The 20,169-nt window shown below is 45.8% G+C and overlaps 1 protein-coding gene across 1 annotated transcript in view; it reads right to left on the minus strand.

Moving 5' to 3' along the window:
- LOC146175214 (lipase member N-like) overlaps positions 1-14,607 on the minus strand; it is a 158,187-nt gene extending 143,580 nt beyond the window's left edge. The window contains exons 1-2 of the mRNA XM_084585550.1: positions 14,367-14,607; positions 7,685-7,799 (exon numbers count right to left, since the gene is read on the minus strand). Coding sequence (XP_084441676.1) covers positions 7,685-7,799; positions 14,367-14,607 — 356 coding nt within the window. The remainder of the gene's footprint in view (positions 1-7,684; positions 7,800-14,366) is intronic.
- Positions 14,608-20,169: the final 5,562 nt, after the last annotated feature.

Raw genomic sequence — 20,169 nt, forward strand, 5'->3', positions numbered from 1 at the left:
TCATTAGATGCAGACACGATTTTTCCAACGCGTAATTGAGCCAATTCATGTAATTGCTCTTTTGTGTATTTTAGAATAAGCACTACTTAAGGGAGGAGTGCCTTTTGTGACCTTGGATTCTACATCCAAAACGTGCGTTCTTTCAGAAATGAAAATTCAAGGTTACGAAACTGTATGTTATTGTCACATGGGAGCGCATGAGTAAACTTTAACCCTTTTGAGACCGATCTGAATTAGTCAAGGACGTCAGCAACAGCTTCGTCAATAGATAATTGTGCGGCTTGTTCATTATTACCGGATACTCGCCTACATACCTAAAAACACGAACGTCAGGAAGCGATATTAACCAACTATTGTCAATGCGACATGAAAATATGTCACACAGAACTGGCGCCACACACGAACCAATGCAAATACCTGCCTTTTGTGTGTAAAACTTGTTGATAGTTGTAGATAAAACTCTTAAATGGTTACACCCGACAAGTTCTGAAAAGGCACTTCTCCAGTCTCATCAATTACCGATCCTAAAGCTTCAAACAAATCTTCATGTGGTATGGAATATTACAAATCTTCAATGTCAACAGAGAATCCAAAGGTGGCTGATGTGGTGCTGCCGAGCACTTGCTTCAGTTCTTCAACGATCTGGTGCGAGCTTCTAACGAGGAAGGGGTCTTCTGTCTTCAATGTCGACAGGTGCTTTTGGGGAAACTTTCGTATAGCTGACTGCCACTACCATTTTCCGATAACGTGACTCTGAGTAAGAAATCAGGCGTGTGCGTTTTGCATGAGAAGAGTGCTTCCAGTGTGCAACTTTCCGAATTCTTCGCACCCTTTGCAAGCGAATGAAGGTGTAGATCCTGGAACATCCTTATTGCTGTGGTCTCTTGTATTCTCTTCTTCAAGGCGGTTTTCTTGAAATTCTTCTCTACAGCTTGAATGGCTTTCTGCTCACACGACCCTTCTTGTAGCACCACAAAACCACCCTCTGTCAGACTGGAATGGACTTACATTAAGCCATGCTGTTTTAAGTAGCTGACCAGCTTTCGTTGCTAAGGCAAGCGCTTAGAACAGTGACTCAAGTTGTCTGCCACAGCTTCGGCTCCATCCCAGACGGTTCAGTACTCGTCTAGCTCATTTGCTCTCCCTGCTATACGTCGAGCCATGGCCAGCAGTTCCAGCTTCCCTGTAGTGGGTTCAAAGCAGAATTTTGCCCTTTTTCAAGGATGCCGCGAATTTCATCTGAGAGCTCAATGTCGCCCACTACGTTGACCTTGCTAGGTACTGTGTGGTTACTCCTCCTTGCCGGTAGGGAAAGTCGAACCCAATGCCACGTAAGCTCTGTGCTTTGTGCTGCCAATCGTTTGTAGTCGCGGAACAGTCTAGCCGCTCCGCTAGACTCGGCTAGTGGGAGCGGCGAGACTAGCTGCTCCCACCAAGCCAGGCAGAGCCCCATTGTCACATGTGTGAATTTAATCACTGTGACCACCTGCCAGTGCTGAACTCTTTCTTTCTGCATCAAGCAAGAGGTGGTTCCCTTGAAAGTTCAAGCACTACTAGGCGTTGTGTTGCCGTACCTGGGCCACGCAAGAAGATTGTGTAGAATACTCAAGTCCAAAGGTTGGCGCCAAGTTCGTCTGTAGGAAGACTGCCTTCTTGTGCTTGTCCAAGAAGGAAAGGATCCGTGCAGAGCGGCTAGACTGTTCCGCGACTACAAAAAATTGGCAGCAGAAAGTACAGAGTTCTTGTGGCATTGGGTTTGACTTTCTCTACCGGCAAGGAGGGGGTAACCACACAGCACCCAGCTGTATCCCTGAATCTTCATGATAATGAAGGGGCCTTTTTATACAAACATGTTTGACTGCCAGAAGCTGATAGTTGCTCTGTACTTAAGCTTGGTTTTTCAGAATAAAATTTAGTTGGAAGTGCAGCATTCGTCCTGTCTTGTGTGTTTTCTGTTTGTCGTTGTTTTATTCGTGCTGAGGACTGGTTTTAATATCCATCGCGAACTTAGGTTCGTGAATAAGAAACCGTTTAATATCATCTGCGATTGACGTGACACCTTCAACGAGCTCCACCAGGTTCTTCCTAGAAGGCACTAACGTACATTTACTTGGTAGTTTCCGTTGCCACAAGAATTTCGTGGTCCTGTCAGCCATGACGGAAAGTTAAAGCCACCTTCAGGTAGATGTTAGAAAGAGCGCTGTCAGCACATGGCCTCCGAGATTACCCTCGCGCGCGTGTTTCGCTCCGGCCGTTCCAATCGGCGCGCGCCCCAGCCAAATGTTGTAAGTTCGTCAGTTCCTCCAGGTGCCACCAGGCGGCAGTGCGCGCCTATGCGTCGATGCATCGTCCAGCCCGCTCGCGGCGTATCTCCGCTGGCAGTTCTCCCGTTTTTTGTGCGTGTACATTGACGAAAAATTTGTTACGAGCGTGCCACGTAGCCTTTCATTTTTAGCTGGTTTTTCAGCAAAAGACTGACCGCAAGGTGTGTCCGAAATGTTACACAATTTAAGTGTTGTGTTTGCTACCGAAGCGAAGTGTTGATGTTCTTGCAGTGTTCACATAATGCGTTCCGTTCTACTTAGAATTTATGCATTGTGCTCGAGTAGATAGTTTTCTTTGCTTGTGAAACAGTTACTCGTCAAGACTACCTCGTGTAGGTGGTAGTCTTTGAGTACCTAACGGTCACTCGTGAAGCCGGCAGTCAATCAACGTTACGAGCGTATGCTCGAGTGGTCAAAGGCATGCATGTTTCTCAACAGCAAGGTCATGTTAGAGTTTGGTGAACTGATGACACGTTCGTTTTCCTCCCCATTTTTAATCCTAAGGCTTCTGCGCTTGCTTGCGAATATAACAAATTCCAGTGGAGCGTACATCGCTACATTCCATGTGTAGCGTACATGTCGCTAGCTCATGTTGCTTACTTCGAGAGGTGCACTCTTCTAGCTTTGTGCACTAAGAAAGGACCACGCCACTGAAACAACGAAGATAATCATAGAAAAGTTGCTTAGGCCACAGCTAATCAACGCAGGAAAAATAGTAATTGATCAAGCAGCTTACCGGAAAAAAAAACTGCTGAGCAAGATAGGAGCTGCGTGTCTAGTCTGGTGCGTTTTATCTTTGCGAATAGAAAACTACGCAAGTAGTCATCATGTGGTGATTGAACTTGGTAAATAACGAAATCTTTGTGTGTACTTCTTGATTGTGCTTGCCCATATTGTTTTTCTCTTTGTCCACCTTATGAGTTTTGCAAATAAAGGAACATGTACGTCTTTTTTAAATTAATCACAGTGTTTGCCTCGTAATTTTGTTCAGAAAGTGGCTAGTATCATTACAACCGGCGGATGTTTAGTGCCAGAAATGTTCTGATAAGTTTCGCATATCATTGAAAGTTAATGAAAAATTGCTAACCAGTGTGGCAGGCGTGTATGATAGTGCCATTCTATAGTCATCATAATTCGTTTGAACTAACCCATTTGCTCTGCTTGGCCCTCTGCATGTATAGGCATAGGAGTAAAAATAAAAAATAAAAGCACTGCACCCAGTCTGTAGCATATGCAAACAAGTGAAAACAAGAAATAAGCTGGAACTCGCGTGATTATCTTCTCCTCACTTTCGATCGTATAAGCTGATCCGTTTTTAACGGGATCACTTCTGAAAACCTCGCATATACTCATATGACGGCAGAGGTGCCTGAACGGGCCCCGATTACCCTTCACCTTCATCGAACTTTCTTTTTTTATTACGCAAGGTTTCCATAAGGCACATTATAAAAGCACACGTAAATTGTTTTCCGTAAGGACTCTATCGAACTTGCGTGCTTATGATCTTCCAAGGCTGCTTTAAAACCGTGCGAGAAAAAAAAGACAGCTATCGTGACATGCATATAAGCAATAATCATGTGGCTGTGTCGGAACCATTTAGAGAATTGCATTCGTGCGATGAATGTTTATGCAAGTCACCGCACTCGTAAATACTGTACTTAGCGAGTTAATGAACGCGCAAATGTACGGCGTTTATATCATCATCATCAGCCTGATTATACCCACTGCAGGGCGAAGGCCTCTCCCATATTTCTTCACTTAACCCGGTTCTGTGCTAGCAGCATCCACTTGACCCTTGCGAACTTCTTAATCTCATCCGCCCACCTAACTTTCTGCCTCCCCCTGCTACGCTTTCCTTCCCTTGGAATCCAGTTTGTTACCCTAAGCGACCATCGGTTATCCTCTCTTCGCACTACATGTCCTGCCCATGTCCATTTCTTCTTCTTAATTTCCACTAGAATGTCGGTAACTTGAGTTATTTCTCTGACCCACTCTGCACGCTTTCTATCTCTTAATGTTACCCCTACCATTTTTTGTTCCATAGCCCTCTGGGTTGTCCTAAACTTAAGTAGAACTCTCTTGGTTAGCCTTCACATTTCAGCCCCATAGGTGAGTACAGGCGTTTATATACACACTGACAAAAAAAAATAGAAAAGACGCGGGACCGCAGCAGAGAGCGCCAGAGCACGTATGCATGCTTCGAGCAGGCATGCAGCTTGGGCTAGTCGCTGCCTAACTTTGCGCATGTGGGCCTTATATTATTAGTACTTTAACGATAGCGAAATTGTTGGCTGCCGTCTTGGCGGTGGCATTTCAAAGCTGGCAGCTCGACTGTGGTACGAGCGCAAGCTGAGAAAATTCCTGTTTCATAGTTTGCGGCAAGCTGCGGCGGAACACTTGATGCATAGGTGGCGAGCGCCGCGGTGCGGCGAAAGACGCTGCCACGCCCCTTTTCCAACTCACGCTCTCTCCGGCCGATTGAGAGAAACGTGCGCGTGGAGGTGATCTCGAAGCCATGGTCAGCCATGGAGCAACACCAATAGCCCGACAGCTTCTGCTGTTTATTTAATCGCAGTTGGAAACAATTAACCAGTGTCAGGAATCACATTATAGGTTTTTTACAATGGTGCAAGGATCCATCAGCGATGACGTCTGTTTCGCCTGTTAAGTTCTGACAGTCACGACTTTTGATGCCCGGCAGTTCAGCCTCGCTACAACCAGCAAACATATTTCGCCTGCGCAAGCATACAATGTACTACAGTCCTGTGCAACTAACTTTCGGGCTGGCCACCATTTCGGTGCTCGTGCATGTTAAAAACGAGCCAACGAATGTAAATTTAGGACAGGATCATGGATCTCCGCCAACGTTTCATCCAACTTGAAGTTCAAGGGCACAAGCAAAGGCGCAGTAACGCAAATAAATCATAGATTTGGGCTGCTTTACGCATAAGATGTATGCTCGAGGAATAATCGCGGTTTTCACTGGCAGACGAACTCAGACTGATCATGCGAATAGATGACGCTACCGCTTCAACATTGGACTCTTATGTCAAAGGCAGTGTAGTGGCAGTTGTATTGATCTATCCGCCGCACAGTCCCTCAGTCAATTTCACCTCCCGAAAATGTACTTACGCTAGCTGCACGACGAAAAAAACATCGACGAATGGCGTTTGCAAAGGCAGAGTGAAAACACTCACTAGCAGTGACTTGGAGAACAAGATATTTGTTTACGCGGCTAATGCATTGTCGCGAAGCGGTGGCACAGTTGCCGAAACTCATGCCAGTAGTTCACAAGGATTCGCTCCCCAAGTGACAACTCCGAATCGCTTATCGAGAAGCTTTCGCAGAAGCGGTGGCGCGAACGGTTTCCAAGGGCAGACAGACGCACCAGGATGATTCTAGAGAAGTATCTTTTTTCCTTGCAGCATCATCGGCCTTGTGGGAACGCTCGGGTAAACGTTCATTGAAAATGAAGGTGGGATGCTTTCAAATATTGAAGAAATTACCTAGCCTTTTGTATAAAGACTATCAAAAGTATCACCCAAAATTTTAAATTGCTTGTGCGAATGGTGCATATGTGTGCAACCGAACTAAAAACATTTATAGAATACAAGTATTTTACAAAATTTAACGCCTCGTGTAGCTGCTCGTAAAGAAGAGAAATATTTGAGCTCTAAAGGCGATTCTAGCCAGGTAATCACTGTCACCATCATCATTAGCCGGACTCTATAGACTTCAAGGCGCATGCCTCTCCCCCATTCCTCCAATTATAACGGTCCTGTGCTATCTGCATCCACTTGAACCCTGTGGCCTTCTTAACCTAAATGCCCACATAATTTTATGCCGCCACCTGCTACGCTGTATTTCCCTTAGAACTCATTTTTTTACGCTTAGAAATCATCGGTTATCCTCTATTCGCACTACATGTCCTGCCCATGCCCACTATTGTGTCCACGCGAGCTGAGGCACACGTGAGACTGTCACTTGCTGCATGAGCATGCGCTTTGTGCGGCTATTGGCTGTCGATAGTCCATCATCATCATCAGCCTGATTATACCCACTGCAGGGCGAAGGCCTCTCCCATATTTCTCCACTTAACCCGGTTCCGGTTAACCCGGATAGTCCATGCATGCTGTAAAATACGCTAGCACGAATCTTTTACCGCCAGAATGTAACCAGCTTGCAAGTTGAAGGAATAAACGCTCTTTGTTCTTTCGTGAACGCCGCCTAGTTCTTCGATGCTCAGACACCCACTCATTCTTAATTTCGACAAGAATGTCGGTAACTTAAAATATTTTGTGATCCAGTCAGTACGCTTCCTATCTCTTAACGTTATACCTGCCATAATCCTTAATATGGCCCTGTGTTGTCCTTAACATAAGTAGAACCATTTCCGTTAGCCTCTATATTTCAGCCCCATAGGAAGAGTACCGGCACGATGCACCTGGTATACACTTTCCTCTTGAGCGTCACCGGTTCGCTGCTAGACATAATTTCCGAATGCTTTCCAGACGCCCTCCATCACAACCTTATTCTCTTAGTTACTTTCTTTCGTGGTCCGGATGAATGAGTACTCCTTGTCGTAAGTAGACATATTGTCACGTAGTGGTGACAAGGTGGTTGACGCCAAAAGAAGACACAAGCTTGATGGTACTAAAATTAACTCTTCATTGAGTTGACTTGCACCCGCTAAATAACTGAGCAACTCGGCGGCGGCGATAGCAAGAACCCTGCTCATCGATCCTCGAACAAAGAATGCTCGTCACTCTCGTCAACGCTCAATTCAAAGGCTGCGCAGAACAATCGAGATAACGTCGCAAACTGCTAGTAGCACAACCTGGAACGTTGTAGAAACATACGCAAGTGATCGGAATCTTTTAGACAGATCTCGGCGCATCTTTCGCGACAAAGAAATTGATAACGCGTCGTATCGCGACAATGAACATGACCAAACACGGGATACAGAATTAATACGCGTGCCAGGATCACAGTGATGATCCCGCATGCCGGCGGATGTTAATAAAACAACAAATACAGTTTTGAAGGTTTCGCGGCAGTATTCATCTATCATATCCAGTGTTTTATTACCGATTTTTAAATGCTGTTCCTTTCTCATGCTGTTCAACATCACTTTAGTCTTGTGGATAATAATATTTAGGTCCACCTTGCTGTTTCTCTTTAGTCATTAATCATTCGCTGCAATTAATCCCATGAGATGCTTAAGAGGCAATGTGAATAAAAAGTATTCTTCAAAACCAAAAACTGTTAAAAAGAATCATGGAAAAATTTTTGTTCGTATTTATCCAGGTGCATCAGAGTGTTGCATTCGTAAAAATCACCTTCGATGTGAGGCCTCTTACCTCCACTGCCAATATCGATGGTCTTCCTTGGTAAGTGATAGGTGATGAGAGCGGAATGCGATTTCCCTTGAGTTCATGGCCCACACATCGTAACCGTGGTCAGCCAGAAGAAAGCCTGCCGCAATGAAGGAATGAGCCACTTGGACACTTTTTTAAAGTATAGACGAGCTCTCTTCAGAGCTAATAAGAGCCGAGAATTTGTTTTCAGAAAAATCGACACAAAAAATTTCTAGTTTAGACTACACCATGTTAATCCTCAAACAGGGCCCCTAGATTGTAAAGGGCTTGAAGTCCCAATTTTTATTGCCAGTTAATTACACAATTAAAACTAATTTATTGCAAAAAGAGGTCGCGAAGCGTTGCACACCCGGTTCCTTATATTACATTGCACTGCATTACCATATACTGCATTTCACGTTTCTTTTTGCAGTGAGAGCTACACAATTAACCCTTGCCAGCCGACCATTTCATCGTGTTTGGGAGAGACCAGTAGTGCGCATGCGCGAAAACTGGAAAGGAGCAACACAGGTAAAAATACAGAAACCGGATGTCAGTATTACTGCCACCACTTCTGGTTCTAGGTCAGGGAGATAGCTCGGGAGACGACGCAACGAGCGCTTTTTTTTTATAACTGTGCTGAGATGTGCAAGTCATTTGTACGTGATGTGTGGCGTAAGGGTATAAGTTGTGGGTTTTCCAAAATAAACATTGGTGAAAACAGCGCTCGTTGTGCCGTCTTCTAATCTTGTGCACCCGTCCATATTCCGCGCTGCTACCTCAAGAACATAACCAACATGCCCAAGCTGCTATTCTAGCAGGGAGATAGCGACACTTTTGATTACGACGCAAATTCGGAGTACGGCCCGTGGTACGCTACGCGGGACGTCAGAGCTCGCGGCCGCCGCAGCAGCGTGACAACTGCACTGCTGGCGTAGCAGAGATGCCTGAATAAAGGAAGAACGTCTTCCCAAGAGGAGACGCTAAGATTCAGACCTGATTCAGAGCGTGAAAAGTTGCGCATAGAAACAGCAAAGAAAGGATGAGCGTAAGAAGCCGAAGAGAGCAGCGGAGTCGTTCAAACAGAGAGACAAGCGGCTTGCCAAATGTTGATGTCCGTCTACCGAGTCTAATAGACGGCGCATAACCCCCGGGATGGAGCCTATGGAAGAGTTCAGTCAATGGGAACCAACAGGTGAAGGCACGTGGTGTGACTCATTCCATCATTCGAGTTTCCGAAAACGCATCTGCAGCCCGAACATTTGGAGCAGACTTTGTGATCAATCCATTTGGAGGCATCTGTAGTGTGTGCGAGAGCCTGTGCCACGAAACGGGCTTGACAACGGTGAGTAATTCAATGTATGAGACTATGCGCTTGGATAGTCTACCAAATCGAAGTACTGTACAGACAAACTGGAGAACACTGCATTCTACTTCACAGATTATCGGACATGCAGTCTTTGTCTCTGTCACGTAAAACGAATAAATATGTGTATACCCAATGTAAGGCCGCGGTGGCCCACTCTCTAATGTTACGGCGCGCGCGCCGCAGAAAGCGGCGATTGAAATTTCCACAAGCTTCGAGAAAGCGACGCGACCAATTACGCAACCTCGGCCATTGCGGTGCGCCTCCTCGCCTCCATCGGCATGAGCTGACTCACGCGTGCATTCACGCGTGCATTCCGTGCATTCCTCCTTGCGTCGCGCGGGGAGGCCGGGCGTGCTTACGACGTTCGAGAAAATTCCAGACCTCTCTAGCGAGCCAAGGGGGAGAGGCATAGCCTTAGCAGTGCTAAGCCGCTTTCCGCTCCCCCCCCCCCCCCCCCCCCAGCGCCTATAAGCTTCTGCGCTCGCTATTTAAGAGCTCGCCGCGCAGTCATCGGCGGTTCTTGTTCTGAGGATGGTAGTCGACGGAGACAGTGTAGCAGCCCCGACTGAGAAGTGGTAAAATGAGCGATGCGCTCAGTTTGCAGTTAGTCATTCGGCCAGTCTCTCATGTAAAGTGTGTCGTCTCTCTGCCTCGGGTAAATAAGTTTTCTTTACCCTGTGCTTCGTGTTCTTAATTTTTGTTATTTTTTGGTAATTTCGTTTTATTACGCCAAGTTGTCGCCCTACCTCTCATTGTGTGTTTGAGAGCTGCACGTCGCCTGCCGAATCGACGAGCACAATGGAGAGGTGTTGAAGATTCGAAGAATCCGACGAACTTGACCTTTACTGGCGCAGCCGACAGGATGATTCCGCAAGCCCAGCCAGTTCGTTACTCGAGCAGTCGCAAAGTTATCGGCGCTCACCGAATTCTGTCAGCCGTTCAAGGTGGAAGAGCTTCGCTGCGTGCAAGGACCTAGGGACCCAAGAGGTCACGATCAGGGTCAGCGGCAAGTAGGAGTGCCCACCAGCGAGGAGCGACGCGGCAAGGAAGAAGCAACCATTGGTGAGGTGCCAAGACCTCCCGGTCGTTCGGGGTAGGAGCTTCATCGACGCATGCAAGGACTCAGGGACCCCCAGCAGTGACGGTCAGAGGCAGCGACGATCAGAAGTGCCCAACAGCGAGGAGCGACGCGGCGAGGAAGGCGGATTCGTTGCTCAGTTGAGCAGGATTTTTTGCGTCCGTTGGTGCACGTGGCTCAGGCTAGGAGCGAGAGCGGCGACGTGTCGACGTGTAGTTAGTTGCGTAGTTAGTTCGATTAGTACACATAAACACCAGAAAGTCAGTGTTTTTCGGATGGACCAGTGTGTCCGTAAGAGCTTCCGTAGCCTCACTGAGACGGAAGGATCGCGTAGCAAGAACGAATAGTATAAGGAACTAGTGAAGCGTCGAGAGACAGAGGCGAAAAGAGAGACTGAATTAGAAACCAGAAAGATGGAGGCAGCAGCTAAGTTGGAAATCAAAAAGATGGAGGCAGAATTGAGAAAGCACGCACTGGATACTCAGAAAGCGATCGCTGAGGCAGAAGTCCGAAAGGCTCAAGCGGAGGTTAGATTATTAGAAATAAGAAGAATGCCTCGTGGTTTCCAAATTAAAACAAGTAGAAGAAACTTAAAACAACGCTTCGAAAGAGCAGCCCGGAACAGTAATTGAAGGAAGCGTGTCAGGTAACCAAGCGGCCGCGCCGGCCAACGCTACCGCGAGCAAAGAGGTGGCAGAGGTCACCTTCGACAAGGATTGCGATTCAGTAGGCGTGCGCGGCGCGTCATCGGCCAGCGTAGTAAACAACAACAGAACAACTGCGGAAGCCTCAGCGATAGAACTGCCCACGTGCGCTCAGATTACCGAAGGCGTCAGCGTGTGCACTGGAACGCGCGTGGCAGCAGGAGACTGAACTCAAACTTGTGGTAGACGAGGTAATTGAAGAGCGTAGATCTGCTGCGCGTTTAGAAACTGATCCTGACGAGCTAAATACAGGAACTGCGGCCAGAACAGCGCCAGCGGACGCGATCGGAAGTGGCGAACAATGTGCCACCGCTGGTTATCCAGATATAGCGATCGCGACCAATAAAACCACCGAGACCAGAGATTATGCGTTGACCGCATCTGTAGTTTCAGCAGCGCGTGAACCTGAGACACTTCGTGACGTGACGAGCCCCTCAATGGAAGGCTAGCGTTTAGCATGCTGCATTTTTGCAAACCTACATGACTCGCACGTCGCCGGGCCCCTCCCTAGCTCTAATGAGTGTCGAGATGAAACAAATTCTCCAATTGTGCCTGAGCAGTGTTGCACCGGCGGGCGTGAGCGGTCCTGCTCGCCTGTGCATAAAATTGTGTGCGCTCGCCAGCATGGAGTGACAAGCGAAGCGTGCAAAGAACACTTGCCGGACTTGACCACATGTGATGCGTGCAGACCTTCAGGAACTGAGACTTGCCGTGAACGTTTTGCATGCCATGCAGTAGCTGTACACGAGAAAAGTGCTTGTGAACTTTGTTTGTCAAGAACAGTGACCTATCGCGAATGTGACCTGTGCCACCCAAGGAGTATGAGCAGAGCATGTGGACCGTGTTCTAGTGGACGGAAAGTCGCGGCCTTTTGTATTTTCTTGGCTTGGCTGGGCAAAAAAGCCCATGCAATCCTCTTATGGCGGGTGGCCCATTCTCAAATATTCGGCGCGCGCGCCGCAGAAAGCGGCGATGGAAATTTTCACAAGCTTCTAGAAAGTGACGCGACCGATTACGCAATCTCTGCCACCGCGCCGCGCCTCCTCACCCTCGTCGACATGAACTGACTCACTCGTGCATTCCCGCACGGACCTGGCCCGCCTTCTCGTTTCGCGCAGGAAGGACGCGCGTGCTGACGACGTTCGAGAAAATTTCAGACCTCTCTAGCGATCCGAAGGGGAGGGGGGGGGGGGGGAGGCAGAGCTTTGGAAGTGCTAAGCGACTTTCGGCTGCTCCTCAGCGCCTAGAAGCTTCTGCGCTAGCTATTTAAGAGCGCGCCGCGCAGTCATCGGTGGTTCTTGTTCGGAGGCTGGTCGTCGGCGAAGACAGCATAGCGTGCAGGCCCCGACTGAGAAGTAAAAAGAGCGATGCGCTCAGTTTGCAGTTGGTCGTTCGCCCCATCTCTTTAGTACAGTGTGTCGTCTCTCTGTCTCGTGTAAATAAGTTTTCTGTACCCTGGTCTTCGTGTTCTTGTTATATAAAGTTAATTTTCGTTTCATTACCTCAAGTCGTCGTCCTACACCTCATTGTGTGTTTGTGTGACAACTGCACGTCGCCTGCCGAATCGACGAGCACCTTGGACAGGGGTTGAAGATTCGAAGAAGACGAATAACCTGACCTTTACTCCCAATATTGCTCATTGCTAAACATACATGACCACAACAAGCTCAGCCAGGAAATTTGCCTCCCGCTAGGTATATCCGGGTGCAGCCGAGCAAAGACACTGGAAGTTTTTGTAATATTTGCTGCCCACACGTTAGATGCAAAGAAGGACATGCATTAGAAATGTATTGAATGAGCTTAGTAGGCGCGGAAGTCATGCCATTCGACAGCTCCAGGCGGGACCGCTTCTGAAACATGCACGCAGGAGTAACAGCTTTTGGGGCAAATTGGTGCCTGATACGCAGAAATTCGGTTCAACGACGACAGCAGAAGAGAGGGAGAGAAAGAGAGCCGGTGGGTGTGTTTCTCTCTTGTGCTGTACTCCGTGCGGCGCTGTTCTGCGTATCAAGGGCGAGTAAAGTTGAGACTGCTGCAGGATTTAGTAAATAGCTTCAGAACCCTTTGCAGCCCGGTATACGGAGTGGTTTTTCACTTACAAAGCTACTTCAAGCGCAAGCTCTAATTTTAAGTCTATCCCCTATTCAGCCTCTTTGTTTTAAAATAGCCACGAGTTTTGCACCTGTGCATGTTGCCTGTGACCACTGAGGTGAAAGAAATGAGCGCATTTGTTGCAGGGATCAATGTTGTCTCGACCAATTGAAAAGGCAGGCAACATTTAAGCACTGTTTGGACTGAATGTGTATCGTTATGTACCTTTTCCCTAGTTATATCCATCCTTTCCCCTGCCTACGACAAATAAAAATGGTCACCTCAGCCCTCAGTGACACCGATTTTAAATGGTATTGCGTATCCGTTCCGACAGCGTTAGTAAACAGAACTCTTCACTCGCATGTTATCTCTCGCATGGCGCACGTTTGCCAAATAAAGTACACGAGTAGTTACGCCTACTGTCTCTGCTCTGTCTGATAGAGACTGCGATAGGGAACATCATAAGTATTTCGGCTAAACCTTAAATGAAAAACGAATTGCACTGTGGCTATATTTACCCACACTCGGTTGTACCAAAATAAATGGCGAATATTGTTGACACAACAGAAGCATGCTTTTTGAGGAAATCCAGCGGGTGAAGCTTGGACGTGCTCATTCAAGGCAAGTTAAATTACAGCCAGTAGAGAGACATTAAGGTATATTTAATCCGTGAAAGTTACGAGGGGCTTGTTTTGCTGCCGGAAGATCTCACGCAATGGCTGTATAGAAACACTATAATTGTGAACACAATTCTTTGTGATAATAGAAAGGTACTTTTCTGTGACAATTTGCTCGATAAGGTTCCTGTACAGTTAAGCAATGTAAATCAATTAAAAATATATCCGTATCATATTTGTCCAGCATGCGATAGAAGTGTGTAACACATTAGAATGGTTCCGGCAGGCTCTAAAAAAAACTTCCTCATACCAAAGACCAATGAGCGCCAAACCGACGCTTCAAATTTTATGGATATTGAAACCATGGTTAACACATTAGCTGTACGGGAGAACGCGGAAAAGCTAGAATATCTATAGCATGAAAGAAGAGTGAGAAAATTGCAGGAAACGTCAAAAAATACAGGTTTATAATCAATGCCGTGCAATATAACCTGTAATGAAAATTAAACAGGATGGAGTTGCATCTAACATAAAAAGGAGAACAGGAAGGTATATACAACAATAAACCACTTTATATTTTTAGGCACGTTGGCACTTACCGCCATTCTAATAAAAAAGAGGTCACCATATAAACTCCCGAGTTGCCATAGCAACTCGGGAGTTTTTCAAAAAACTTTGTGAACATTATACATAAACTTAAAAGCTACGCTTGATTTTCCCGCCTTTCTGTGCCGTTGCTAGAGATTTTATATACACAAAAAAAAATGTCTGTCTATGCACTTAAAAGACACAGAACAGTTATGCCAATATGCTGGCATTCATTCACCTGGGCTTTGCGATGGAAAGTTCACGAACCATGCGCCAGACTCGCCAAATATCCCCTGCACCAAAAGGATAGGGTGTCCACGTTGTGCGCCTTGCGTTGTTGAGGTCCAGTTCTTTCCCCGGCCACTGACCCTGTCCACTTCCAAAATGTATCCGTCGTCGGTGGTAGCATTCCTTGTCTCGCACGAATACCCGAAGTCTCGTACTAGTTCGCACTGCGGAGGCGAGAGCAATGTGCGCATGCTTTTTCATCAGAACAGTGAGGTGTCCCCAGCGCTGTGGGATGTCCCTCCTCCATCTCTGTCCTGTGTTTTGCGCTGTAGTTATGGATAATCGAATACACCAACTCGCCCAACAACTGGTTTTGTCCCTTCGTCCATATTCAAGGGAGTTTCATTTGCGACAGTCACCTCAACACTTTTTTAGAATAGGCAGCTTGAGGTAAAAAAGTGGACACTTCTGCGTATCACTGTCCGTGATGATGTGCATTAGAAGACACACTACAGATACTAACTGCCATTATGGTTAACTGATGTTCTATAAGCGTTTAACCAGTTATTCATGGGGTCTTCCGCTTTGCTGTCACGCACACCTCTGACGTTGCCTCTCAACTCCAAGATCTCACAGGGCCGCTGCGACAAAAAAAAACAAATGAGCATGAGACAGGTTCGCCACTCTGGGTCATTCATGTGTATGCACGACTAGCGCGTTCTCCCACCGTTGGGTTTGCTTTTTTACGTGCGGGCCTAAGAGTTCTTCCGATGCAACAGGCACTAACATTGCACATTCAAATATCTACAAACTGGCGACGACATTAGATAAGCTTGGGTACAATACAGTCCTTAAATGATAACCCTAAGTAATATTTTAATATTATTTACCTTCCGCTTTTCAAATTTTTTAAAAGCCTCAAGATAATATACCGTCTTTTCCAAAAGTAACCACGCTTCTCCGCGCTGCCATGTGGCGGCGTTGCGCTCACTGTGACTTTGTCAGGCGGTCAGGTCAGGCGGATCCGAACCGTCAGAGTTATTTAGAAGCAGCTAAGACGCCGGAAAAAAAGGAAGAAGTAAGGAAGAATGAAAATCCCAGAGATAAGGACACAGATAACCGAAAGCAGGAGCCAACAGTAGGGAGATGGAGAGAGAAGGCCCAGGTGCTTATCGTCGGAGATTCTAACATGAACAGGTGCAAGCGAGATATCTTGGAACGTGTAAGGGGTGATAAGAGAGTGTTGGTTGGATCCTTCCCAAGGAGAACAATGAGGGCAGTGCTGAAAGAGAGTAAAAATAGGCTGTTGAAGAATTCCGCAGAGCGCAGTATGGTAATAGTAGCCGCGGGGCTAAACTATATCCTAAATGGTGACGCAGCAGGAGTGGTGGAAAGTTTAGCTAAGGGAGTTGACGAGATCAGGGAGATAGCACAACAGACGCAGATAGTTGTATGCACAGTACCAGAGGTGCTAGGACTGAACGGAAAGGGGGAAAAGGACGTGGTTACAGTTAATCAGGACATAAGAAAGTTAAGCCTGGAGAAGCGTTTCGAAGTGGTTGAGGTAAACAGGGAGGTGCATAAAGCAGGTTTTGGTAGGGCTTTTCAGCGAGATGGCATTCATTTTAACAGAAGGGTGGGAGCAGAGATCGGCTGGCACCTGGCAGGCAGGGCTGTAGCTTTTTTAGGGGGTCCGCGAGGACTCCGTGCACAGAGGTAGTTAGAAGTGAAGCCGAAGAAAGTGTAATAATGGAGGCTGAGCCCCAAAAATGGCAAAGCGTAGGTCGAGAAAGAAAAGTACAAAAAAGAAATTTAACACTAGGAGCAGCTACATAAACATGCAAGGAGGTAGAAAAAGAGCGAAATGGTTAGAGATAGAACAGCAGTTGAAGGATGACAAAATAGGTGTGTGCGCTCTATGCGAGAGTCATCTCAGGGATCTAGAAGATCCGCCGTTTATAGAAGGCTACGTCTGGGAAGGGTGCAACAGAACAAGAGCGGAAAAAAGGGAGGAGGGTAGATATATTGATACACCAGGAAACAAATTGGCAAAGAAATTAATCATCTTGTAACGAACATATCTGGGTGTCAGGAACAGTTGCTGGCATAAGGACATGGCTAGGGGTAGTTTATTTAGGAACAGGACATCAATGCAGGCAAGGAAACAGGGATCTTGTTGAATGTCTCAGTGACGATATAAGCCAGTTTGGAAACGGGGCCAATATCATTCTACTGGGGGACATGAACGGCCACATCAACGATCTGGAAGGATACACGGATTGTAACGGCAAGCTAATGCTAGATTTCTGTGAGCGACACGATCTAGTTATAGTAAATACAGAAACAAAATGTGAAGGCTAAATCACGTGGAAATTCCGCAACAGGCAGACGACCATTGACTATCGTCTAATGGCGCAGGAAATTTATAGCAAGGTCACAAAAATGGAAATAGACGAAGAAGGGGAGTGTAGTGTAGGAAGTGATCAAAAACGTATTAGTCTGCAGATGGAGCCCTTGATGAAAAGAGAAATGGAACTTAGACAAAACGTAAACGCAAAATTAAACGACGATCAAATAGCGCAGATAGCAGCATACATAGAGGAAGCAATAGAGAAAAGCCCAATGGAAGACGAGGAAAATTCAGGAAGTTAAAGAAGCAAACCGCTGGAATGGAAAGAGGAAGTCACGGAGCTGGTGGAATAAGGAAATCAGGGAAGCTATTGAACAATGATGGGCTGCTTCAAGGGAACACCGAATGGCAAAGAAAGCACGAGTATCTCAGGAGGAAATCGACCAAAAATGGGAATCATATCGACAAAAAAAACTTTAAGTGCAGGCCCTCGTCCAAAGTAAAATAAGACAGTCCACCGATCGCTGGTTGGCTGATATACACGATGCCTCTAGAGGCGGAGCAAGAAAATTCTGGAGCCATATAAGCTGGCTAGGGAAGAAGAATCAAGGAAAGCAGGATCGGATTCAAGATAACGAGGGAAATTGTTTAAAGGGAGATGACGTAGTGAACTACATTACATCAGTTATAGGCTAGTCATTTAAGAGCGACGATAGGGTAATCTCCGCAAATCAGGAAGCAACACAAGGTGGCAGAATACAAAGCAGCTAGAACTGACCAATCTAAACTGGAAAAAGGCAGAAAAATAAATATTCCTAAAAACATATCTACAGGAATAGATGGAATTCCGATCAAGCTGACTATTTATTTATGACTATTTATGACTATTATCAAGACATATTTATTTTCTACCTTGTTTTGTTCCACCGACTAATGATGTTTTGTCTGGATCATAGTTTCCGTGTTTACGTTTTATTTATTGTTGTACCAATAATGCGCTAATTTCTGTAATTTGCGCATTTTTTGTTTGAAGTTCCTGTTTATTTAGAATTTATTTGCACTGTTTCTTGTTAGTATTCTATTATAGTTTTTCTCTGCACGCCTGTATATTCTTCTTTTCACTGCCTAGTATATTACCTGGCAATCTTATCCATTCTGTCATAGGAGGTCCCTCGGACAGTTTATACTTCGGGACCTCCTTCTGTAATACTAATAATCCATGTACATGTACCTCACAGTGTAAATAAAGATGATGATGATGATGAAGGAATGAACCCGGTCCAAATAGTAAGGAAATGTTGTTAAAAGCTCTGGAAACAGTCATAACGAATAAGCCAATTCCGGACAGCTGGCGGCAGAGTAAAATGAATTTGATTTATAAAGGGAAAAGGGACAGGATGCACATAAAATCCTACAGGCCGATTACCATAACATCTGTTATGTACAGGTTAGCCATGCAGGCGGTGAAATTAAAGGTGCAAGCGTGGGTTGAAAGTAACAAGATACTAGGAGAACTTCAGAACGGCTTTAGAAATGGTAGGCGCTTAGATGATAGCCTGTTCGTGCTTACCCAATGCATCGAAATATCTAGATTGAAAAATAGACCTTTGTATTTGGCCTTCCTGGCCTTCCTGGACGACAACGTAAGCAGGGAACTCCTGTGGAACATATTAAAAGAAGGTATCGGTTATGAGATAATAGAATTCCTACAGGAAATATACCGGGATAACAAAGTAGAACTTACGTGGGAAGGGATAAGAAGTACGGAGGATGTCAAAGTATGCAAAGGATTAAGACAAGGCTGCCCTCTATCACCGGTGCTGTTCATGCTTTCTATGATAAACCTGTAGCGGAGGATACAAGACAGTAACCTAGGTTTTAACCTATTATATAGATTAGGTGGAAAGGCGGTAGAGCACTCGCCTCCCCAGTTTGATGTATGCAGACGATATTGTGCTGCTAGCTGAGAGTCTGGAAGAATTGCAAACTCTAGTTAAGTATTGCGGAGACGAAGGGGATGCTCTAGGCTTCAGTTTCAGCGCTGTTAAGTCGGGTCTGATGATTTTCAACGGCTGAACTCATCAGGGTCCTAAAATGCAAGGCCTTGAAATACCTAGAGTAGCCGAATATAAATATCTGCGGGTATGGGTAAACAAGGATTGGCATACATTGCAAAACGTGAGCTATCACTTAAGGCCAAAGGGCGAAGGAATGCCGGGGTAATGAAGCATAAGGCATTGTGGGGCTATAATAGGTATGAGGTTTTGAGGGGTATTTGGAAAGGAAATATGGTGCCCGGACTTACTTTCGGAAATGCGGTTTTGTGCCTAAAATGAGAGGTACAGTCGACATTAGAAACAAATCAGAGATCTTTTGGACGATTAGCACTAGGTGCCCATGGCAAAACTACAAATGAGCCGGTACAGGGAGATATGGGCTGGTCATCTTTTGAAGTACGGGAAGCTCAGAGTAAAATATTATCTGACGAACGCCTGAGGAAATTGGACAGTAACAGATGGGGAGCTAAAGTATTTAAATACCTGTACCTAAAAAGCATTGACTCACAATGGAGGAAACGAACTAGGAAACTGCCTAATAAGTATGCTAGTAACAAGGACGGAGAAATAAAGAGCATATTAAGCAACAGGTGATAAACACAGGAGGTAAAAATTGTATAAATTCGATGGAAAAGAAACAGTGTGGAATTATACCGAAAGTGGAAAATGCAGATCAGGAAGGAAGATTTCTTTGATAACTCAAGAGGCAGTGCCCGACTTTTTGAAGCTAGATCAGGGTGCCTTAGAACACGCAGCTACAAAAAGAAATTTAGCAATGGAGATGACGCATGTGCTGTATGTGGAAACTCCAGTGAAACAATTGACCATATTATACTCGAATGTAATGGTATCCATCCGGAATTTGGTGCAGGCGCAATCACTGTTCCTGAAGCTCTGGGGTTTAGAGATAACAGTGGCCGGGTGAATAAACCGGCAGTGGACACTAGCAAAAAATGACTGGAAGATTGGTGGCTTAAAAGCAGAGAAGTGACATAATGTTAGTAATGTAGGAACAAAATTTAATAAATAGAGTGTTACCCAGACAGCACCAGCCTTCGGCCCAATATTGGGGATTGATTGGGGATTACTGGCCCACAAGTGGCCCAATGGTGCCAATGAGCTACCAATAATGCGCAGCCGTGCTATAACATAATCATTATTGGCCCAGTGAACTTCGCCCATATCTGTTATTGGCATTCAACCGGCTAAGTGCGGTCTATAATACCCATGCATATTGAACAGCTTGCCATTATTGTATACACAATGAGACAAATTGGTCATTATTGGCCAACCAGCTACAATGATTTGCCAATATCTTCCACACCAGTGTATAGCCTCGTAAATATTGTCCGGTAAATAACAACAGCTTCTCAATATTGAATTTTTCTATGCATACAGTGGTCAAT

The sequence above is a fragment of the Amblyomma maculatum genome, chromosome 11, assembly GCF_055883805.1.
Source record: "Amblyomma maculatum isolate TAMU_Amacu chromosome 11, ASM5588380v1, whole genome shotgun sequence".
Taxonomy (NCBI): Eukaryota; Metazoa; Arthropoda; class Arachnida; order Ixodida; family Ixodidae; genus Amblyomma; species Amblyomma maculatum.